General features: G+C 55.9%; 1 protein-coding gene across 1 annotated transcript in view; it reads right to left on the bottom strand.

Annotated features, from left to right (window-relative positions):
• Positions 1 to 1352: 1352 nt before the first annotated feature.
• The window catches only part of NBEA (neurobeachin), a gene marked incomplete at its 5' end in the record, with an annotated part of 985874 nt that continues 978414 nt past the window's right edge, over positions 1353 to 8812 (bottom strand). The window contains 3 exons of the mRNA XM_042782600.1: positions 1353 to 1443; positions 4255 to 4406; positions 6065 to 6261. Coding sequence (XP_042638534.1) covers positions 1353 to 1443; positions 4255 to 4406; positions 6065 to 6261 — 440 coding nt within the window. The remainder of the gene's footprint in view (positions 1444 to 4254; positions 4407 to 6064; positions 6262 to 8812) is intronic.

Below are 8812 nucleotides of genomic sequence, written 5' to 3' on the forward strand. Positions count from 1 at the left end.
GTACGTTGAGTCCCCGTCATTTCAGAATCCTAAACACAAGCCTCGGTGGAGAAGGGATTCGGACGAAAACTTACTCGTACAAGGTGGGGGATGAAGAAGGAACCACCGCAATAAATAATGACATGTTCCCGGTGCAAAGTGCGATACAAAGAATCCGTTATCTCGTTTTATCTTTTTAAATAATTGCGAGGGAGTGTAAATTGCATTCCATAACATGCCTCAGAGCCCCACCGACACGATATGTACACCTATGACTAAAACAGCCACCAAATATACAAAGAAGAAACGTGGAGTGGCCAGTCCCCTGGGGGGCGGGCGTGGTCCGTGACAACGTCTGGGAAACCGTTCAGCCACCTTCATCCCGGGACCATGACGCCCTCCTGGAGAACGCGGCTTCGAGGGAGCGTCCCACGAGAGCCTGAAGAAGTTGTAAGCAGTCCAAGTCGTTGCTAAAGAAACTGAACCAGCCCCAAGAACCAGAGGGAAAAACAAACAAAACCTTAGCATCAGCCCCGTGCCCTGATGTCGCAGCTGAGCCCGCCCCGCGGAAGGTTCTGGAAGTCGTTCGTGTCCTGTTTCTACAGTAAAAACCAGGATGGCGGCCTACGGCCCCTGCTGCACTGTCTTCAGGTCTGAAGGAAGGGTCGCCAATTCTCTTCGCATCAAGTCCTCCAACGGCAAACAGAGGCTTAGCATCCAAATGCAAACGCCTCTGGGGAGGGATGGATTTGGGTTAAAAAGCACAAACCCTATTTGGGTGAGAAGGTGGAAAATTACTGGTGGGACCTAATGCAACCCTTCCCCCAGGCTGTGTTCTCGCGCGAGTTCCGTCTGGCGGCTGCTGCTTTGGTGGGAGGCGGGTTCACGGAGCATGCGCTGGGACCTCCACGCTGCGATAAGAAACGTTTTGTTCTTTATACAAGGTTTCACTTTTACAAAAGTATCCTTTAAATAAGATGCATGTGAGGTACAAAGTATCAAACGGGTTTTTTTTTTTTTCCTTCTTTTTTTTTTTTCCCCTCAGCTTGAAAAGACACAAATGAGATGCAGGTGAGGTTCAAAGTGACGCTCGGTAACCAGTGGGCAGGGCTTCCTCAGAACTGCCGGGGCCCACAGCCGCTTCTCAGTCAGCAGCCGGGTACGAGACCGCCAGGGACACGTCACCTAAGTCGAGGAACTGATGGGAAGGGAGCGGGCTGGTTGCGGCTGGTGCTTGGTGGTGAACACACGGAGGGAAGGTCGGACGCGGACGGACAGCTATTGCTGGGGGACGGGTGACGAGGGCCCGCTTCCTGGAGGCGCCGCCTGCACCGAGCGCTGGCGCCGCCGCGCCCCTGGGCGCCCCCGTCGCGTCAGTATCTGTTTTGGTGCTCGTAGTGCCACCGGTTGAAATCGATGTTGAAGGCTACGATGCTCCCTGACGCCATGCCCGTGATGAGGGTCCTGCAAGACAGAGGCGGTCAGGAGGCGCAGGGCGGGCGGCAGCACCGGGACCCCGCGCCCAGCTCGCCCAGGCCGGGCACTCACCGAGGCAGGACGGTGCTGGCTGTCCTCGGAGAGAACGCTGAGCCCACCTGCCCGGGCCCGGACCGCAGCCTGGACCTGCGGGCAGCTGCCTCACAGCCCCCCGCCCCGGGACCCCCACCTCCTGGCCTCTCTGAGGGTCAAGGCCGCTTCCTGTCCCTCTGACCTCCTTTTCCCGTCTCCTCTTCACTCCACCTGGATTCTGACGGTGCCTTTGGTGTCTACTGTGAGGCACCTCGAAGACAGGCCTGGCCCTCGCCTGAGAAATCGGCCCCTGGACAGCCTGGGAGGGCGGCCGGCTGACACACGGGGTCGCCTCCAGTCGGGGCCACACCGCAAGCTGTGTGGGTCCCGCGGGGGTGCGGCAGCTCGCCCTGATGGCCCACGTGCGGGTTTCCCGTGGCCCACTGGGCGGCACCCAGGCCTCAGCGCCCCACACTCACTGGCTGTGAGCTCAAACCCACCCAGGGGTGCCCTGTGAAACAGCCATGGCGCTCTGCTTCCAAACTGTCCCAGCGCTGAGACCCCGCGAGCAACTGCCCTGCACACGGGCCGCCCTGAACCAGAACCGACTTCATGGCAACTGATGACGACATTGGATGTCACCCCCCCAGGCTGGGTCAGAAGACCCAGATCTGACACGTCTACACTGAGTTTGTCTCCCACCTTCCAACCCAGATCTGATGGGTCTACACTGAGTTTGTCTCTCACCTACCAACCCAAGATCCGACGCGTCTACACCGAGTTCATCTCCTACCTTCCCACCCAGATCCAGTGCGTCTACACTGAGTTAATCTCCCACCTTCCAATCCAGATCTGACATGTCTACACTGAGTTCATCTCCCACCTACCAACCCAGATCCGACACGTCTACACTGAGTTCATCTCCCACCTACTAACCCTAGATCCAATGTGTCTACAATGAGTTTGTCTCTCACCTATCAACCCAGATCTGACATGCTGACACCAAGTTCATCACTCACCTACCAACCCAGATCCGATGCGTCTACACTGAGTTCATCTCTTACCTACCAACCCAGATCTGACACATCTACAAAGAGTTCATCTCCCATCTACCAACCCAGATCCAACACGTCCACACTGAGCTCATCTTCCATCTCCCAACTCAGATTCAACATGTCTACACTGAGTTCATCTCCCACCTACCAATCCAGGTCTGATGCATCCACACTGAGTTCATCTTCCACCTTCCAATCCTAGATCCGATGCATCTACAATGAGTTTATCTCTCACCTACCATCCCAGATCGAACACGTCTACACTGAGTTCATCTTCCACCTTCCAACCCAGATTCGACACGTCTACACTGAGTTCATCTCCCACCTACCAACCCAGATCCAATGCGTCTACACTTAGTTCATCTCCCCCCTACCAAGCCCAGATCCAATGCGTCTACACTGAGTTCATCTCCCACCTACCAACCCAGATCCAATGTGTCTATAATGAGTTTGTCTCTCACCTACCAACCAGATCTGACACGTTGACACCAAGTTCATCTCCCACCTACCAACCCAGATCCAGTGTGTCTACACTGAGTTAATCTCCCACCTTCCAATCCAGATCTGACATGTCTACACTGAGTTCATCTCCCACCTACCAACCCAGATCCGACGTGTCTACACTGAGTTCATCTCCCACCTACCAACCCAGATCCGACACATCTATACTTAGTTCATCTCCCACCTACTAACCCCAGATCCAATGTTTCTACAATGAGTTTGTCTCTCACCTATCAACCCAGATCTGACATGCTGACACCAAGTTCATCACTCACCTACCAACCCAGATCTGATGCATCTACACTGAGTTCATCTCTTACCTACCAACCCAGATCTGACACATCTACAAAGAGTTCATCTCCCATCTACCAACACAGATCCAACACGTCCACACTAAGCTCATCTTCCATCTCCCAACTCAGATTCAACATGTCTACACTGAGTTCATCTCCCACCTACCAATCCAGGTCTGATGTATCCACACTGAGTTCATCTTCCACCTTCCAATCCTAGATCCAATGAGTCTACATTGAGTTAGTTCATCTCCCACCTACCAACCCCAGATCCAATGCGTCTACACTGAGTTCATCTCCCACCTACCAACCAGATCCGATGCATCTACACTGAGTTCATCTCCCACGTACCAACCAGATCTGATGCGTCCACCCCGAGTTCGTCTCCCACCTTCCACCCCAGGTCCAGTGTGTCCACCCCGAGTTCGTCTCCGCCCTCCCGGCTCGTGGGTCTCCTTGGGGCTGTCCTTTGTGCTTTTACCCCCCAGCCACCAAGCTCCATAGATCCTCTCTCCGGGGGGCTTCTCCACTGCCCTCTGCTGCGGCCTCAGGTCTGGTCTCTGGACTGTCCGTCCACACCACTGGCCGCAGAGCTTCAGATCAGACACCTCATCTGATGAACACCTTGAGTGGCCAGCCGATGGCCACACGTGGCATTTTGTGGCCAGGGAGGCCAGCCTGGGGCGAGGCCAGGTTCTGGACACAGAGAAGCTGGTGGGGACACGTCCTGTTTGGGGCCCTAAAACGTGCCTGGATGTGCCTTATCAGTTTTCTCTCTTGTCCCCCCTGGTTCTTGCTCAGCAGGGCTGTCTCTCAGAGCTGACCCTGCTTTCCTCAGTTTACCCTTCTCTGCGCTAGCCTCCTTGCACCTAGGTGTGGCTTCCTGCCCGCCACACTGGACTGCCTGACGTGCTCACCTCTGGTCGTGGGACAGGTCCATGGCTCTGATGCCAGCATCGCATCCGGGGTAGATGTACAGCTGCTTGAAGTCGCAGGCCTGCCAGACCTCCACCACACCGTTGTCCCCGCCCGTCACCAGGTTCTGCCCATCGCTGCTCAGCAGAATGGCCTTCGGGAGAGAGGAGACACAGCGACACGTTTCGAGGTCCCCAGCGCCAGAGCACGTCCCTCCCCGGCATGCCCCACACCTCCCTGTGGACCGTCTCTTAGCAGCGCACCCCACCTCCAGTGCAGCCCCCAGAAGCCCCAATGGGCAGCTCATTAAGGTTCTGACAGGTACGAAGGGTCTCATTAAAACCAAATCCAACTACAAAATAATGCAAGTCCCAAAGAGAAGGTCGCCGTGTGACTCAGGAGTATCTCGTGGATTCGGTAACTTGATGTTTTGTTAAGTCCTTTATTTCAAAAAGGCTTTGGATAACCACAGACCAGGGAGGGCACGCCCCTTGAGAGCAAAGGCAACAGGGGACGCTGAACTTTTGTCTCGGGCTCTGAGGGCAGGGAGCTCGGATGACACACTGACTTTCACGTGGGGACGGTGCTACACTCCCAGCAAGGTGTGTGACAAGCTTCACAGCACATCCTTGGGCCCAGCCTCCCCTCAGACAGCAGCTGTGATGGCGCCCATGTGAGTCACCGAGTCAGGGACTTGAGATCACGTGAACTCTTGGTTCCGTCAACGGATCAGTCTACGTGAGTCCATATGCATCTTTTCTGTATGCATTTTTTGTATATGTGTGTGTTTAGTGTGGGAAATGTGTATGTAACAAAACGTGACATTTCAGTGTCTTCAGGGGACGGTTCTGACGCTGATGGTTTCCTTCGGGTGGCCTGGTCATCACCTCCTCCGAGCTCACATTCCCGCCAACCTCACAGCAGCTCAGTGTCCTCCAAGCGCTGCCCACCCCCATGCCACATTCTAGAACTGACAACGAACATTGGACTCTGGACACTGGCCGTGTGGATCCCTCCTTGAGGGGCATCCCACGATGTGCGGCCCTCGGACTGACTTCTGTCTCTCACTCAGCCTGCGTTTTCACAGTCCGTCCATGTTGTCCCGTGTGTCAGGACTTCCCTCTCTGGCTGAGGGCCAGCCCAGTGGGGCTGGGCCATCGGTTTGTACCCTGTGATTTGGGTTTCCCGTTCCACAGTGTGTTTCATGACACTGAGCGTACTGCCTGCGATGTAGCTGCTCCCCCCGCTTCCGCCCTGCGTTTCCCGTTTCGCCGCCTCCTTCCTCTGTCCCTTCCCACCTTCCCAGCTCTGTCCCTGAGCAGGGGCTGCCCTTTGACCTGAGCTGGGTCTAAGGAAGGTTCTAGGGAGTGTGATTCTCCCTGGTGTTATTCACCTCACAGGCCCGTCTACTGTTTGGGTGAAAGTTGAGATGCACAGGTGAGGTCAGCTCTGGGCCTGAAGGGGTCAAGGGCCCACAGTCTTGGGGGTCCCACCACCTCTACGTGACCAGCAACCAGGTCTTTTCTGTGATTTTCAGTTTGGCTGTGCATTTTCCTCCCACTCTGCCTGGGCCTTCCACTGCAACCCCCTCAGAGTGGCTGGCAGTGGGGATGGGCACCATCTTGTGCTGCCGGTCTCTGGGTCACGGAGGCTGGGTCTGCATGCCTGGGCCCCACTGGTAGGCACCCTCTCTCAGCTCACGTGGCCCAGGGTGGGTCCTAGAAGAACGCTGCCCTGCACTGGGGAAGGTGCGACAGCCCCTCTGTGGTGGCGTCTGCGTTCAGCCCGGTGACGCCACACGCGCAGACCTACCCGGGTAGAGTCGTTGATCTCCATCTGAGCCAGCAGCTTGCCGTTGATGCTGAAGTTGCTGAAGCGGCCGCGCTCGTAGTAGATGATGCAGTGGCCCTCGCTGGACACGGAGATCAGGCGGGGGAACAAGCAGTGCTCCGGCCCCTCCAGGGCTCGCAGCAGGTCTCCCGTGATGGTGTGCACCAGGCAGGGGCCTTCTGCGGGGGCAATGGCCAGCGTTAGTGGCGGGAAGTGACACACACTGACAGCGGTGCGCACGCTCAGGTTCACCACAGCAAGACGGCCAAGGAGGGAGGGTGGTGGGCCGGAGCCCAGCAGAGACCCCTGCACGGCTGGGACACTGCACCCTAAGGGGCCGGGATATGACCCAGACGCACACGCACACACGCAGAGGTACACGTATGCAAACACACACACACACACGTGCGTACTCCTGCATGCACATAACACTCGCACACACATTCACACGCATGCACACACATGCATGCACACACACTCATGGACATACCCCACATGCATGTACACACACATACCCACACACATGCATGTACTTGCATGCATACAGACGTGTAAACAAGCATACACATGCACAATGCATGTACACACACATATCCCCACATACATGTATGCACACACACTCTCTCATGCACATACACACATGTAAGCACGCACACACGTGCACAATGCATGCAGCCACAAACACATGCACGCACATGTGCACATATATACATGTGCGTGCACACATATAAACACACATGCCACAATCTACACATAAGCACACACATTCACGTACATGCCACATGTGCACACAGTACACACACCCACATGTACACCCCCCAGCATTGCTCTGGGTTAATGCGTGACTCCTCTTTCATCACGTGACACTTGTCATAAGGAGATGTGGTTCCTAGGTGATGTCAGACTCAGTGCCTGTACATCTCTCTGAATGTGTTCTTTTCACAAATGCTTTTTAACTTTGGGAGGATTGGCGAGAGCTGTCAGCTTTCTCCTGCAGCACTCTTAGTGCTGGGCCCTGCACACGTTCCAACTCAACGTGTGTAAGTTCCACCTTTTGTTCTCCCCCATGTATACACGAAACGGAAAAGTCAAACATAAGAACCTTGGCCAGGAAATCAGACGCAGAACCAGTTTGTTTCCAAAGAAATGAAGAGTGCAGCAAGATTTCAGTAACAGCATGGGATTGCCTTATTTTGTCCCAGTTATCTTTTTTTCCTTTTTTTCCTGGCAGCAATGTTGTTAACACAAAACATTACTAGTCAAAAATAATAGGCTAAGTGATTTAAAACTTAAGGAGTTTAGAAAACCTTATTTAGAGTAGAAGGTTATACAGGTTAGTACCCACATGACCAAAGGGAAATGAGATCAATTTACATTTCTCAATTTTTGATCAATAGGCTTAACAGACAAGGAGAGCGATAAGACACAGAGGCGCCTGCTGTTTCCTGATCCTTCAAGCGACACGTGAGCTTCCCAGGAAGCTCAGAGAGCTGCAGAGAGAACAGGGCTCACTGTTGGCACACACAGGGCCACCGACCAACCAAGCGCACTGCCATCAAGCCCACGCCGACCCACAGCAACCCCGCTGGCTTTCCCAGGCGGTAAACTGCCCCAGCTTCCTTCTGCGGAGCGGCGGGTGGGTTTGAGGCACTGACCTTCTGGTTAGCAACCAAATGCCTTACCCACTGCGCCACCAGGGCTCCTGAGTATCACCACTTACAGGAAATCAATGCTTCTTTTCCTGTCGGCCCATGGGTTTTAGTTTGCCTTTTTTAAGTTCAAAGACATTTATTGGAGCCCTCCCATGATTTCTGTATTCTTGGATATGAAGATAAGAACCACGGTCCCCACTCCAGACATCAGGGCCTTAAAGCAGCCGGAATATTTGAGCTCTGACAATCACTGCTGGAGACCCACCCCGCTTGTCACCAGCGGAGGCCAGGGACCCTGCGTGACGGCCGCCGGCCCCTCAGCCTCCTGGCTCCCTCGGCCGCCCCGCCGCGCCCCTCCCACCGGCCACCATCAGCTTCCACTGGGCACCGGCCTCCCTGCCTCAGGCCCTGCCCCGGGGACTGTGGTTGCTGGTGTGGTCCAGCAGCTTCCATGGGAGCCCAGGGGACAGAGCGGCGCTGCTTCACGGGGTCCCCTGGGTGGTCAGCTCCCAGAGCAGATGGCGGGGTTCCTCCTGGGGAGGCACTGGCGGGGTCTGAACCACCGCCTCTGGGTCGGCAGCTGAGCGCTTCACCGCTGCGCCACCAGGCCCCTCATCAGCCATCTCTGCTCACGGCCACCACGGGACAGAGCACCCCAGGCTGTAGTGCGGACAAAGCACACTGCTGGTTGCTCCGGCAGAGACGCTCGGTGGCTTGAACTGCCAGCCTGTGGGTTAGCAGCTGAGCACTTAACCGCTGCACCACCAGGGCTCCTTACGGGGAACTGGATCTGACTGGAATGAAAACCCAGCTTTCCGGGCCCTTCCCAACACGACGCTTCCTCACAGGGCTTAGAAAGCGGAGGGATCCAGTTCCCTCTCCCGCCGGCCTCTGCGTAGGCCCGGCCTGGAGAAGAAGAGACTGTGGGGACGGACCATGGTGCACCTACTGAGGGGGCGGGGCCTGCCAGAGGCTGTCCTACAGCCCACCGCGGCCCGATGGCTGCACTACGAGAACCTGTCCCACGGCCCACCGCGGCCCGATGGCTGCACTACGAGAACCTGTCCCACGGCCCACC

Source organism: Orycteropus afer, unplaced genomic scaffold, assembly GCF_000298275.1.
Source record: "Orycteropus afer afer isolate SDZICR_OR568_19922 unplaced genomic scaffold, OryAfe1.0 scaffold00384, whole genome shotgun sequence".
Taxonomy (NCBI): domain Eukaryota; kingdom Metazoa; phylum Chordata; class Mammalia; order Tubulidentata; family Orycteropodidae; genus Orycteropus; species Orycteropus afer.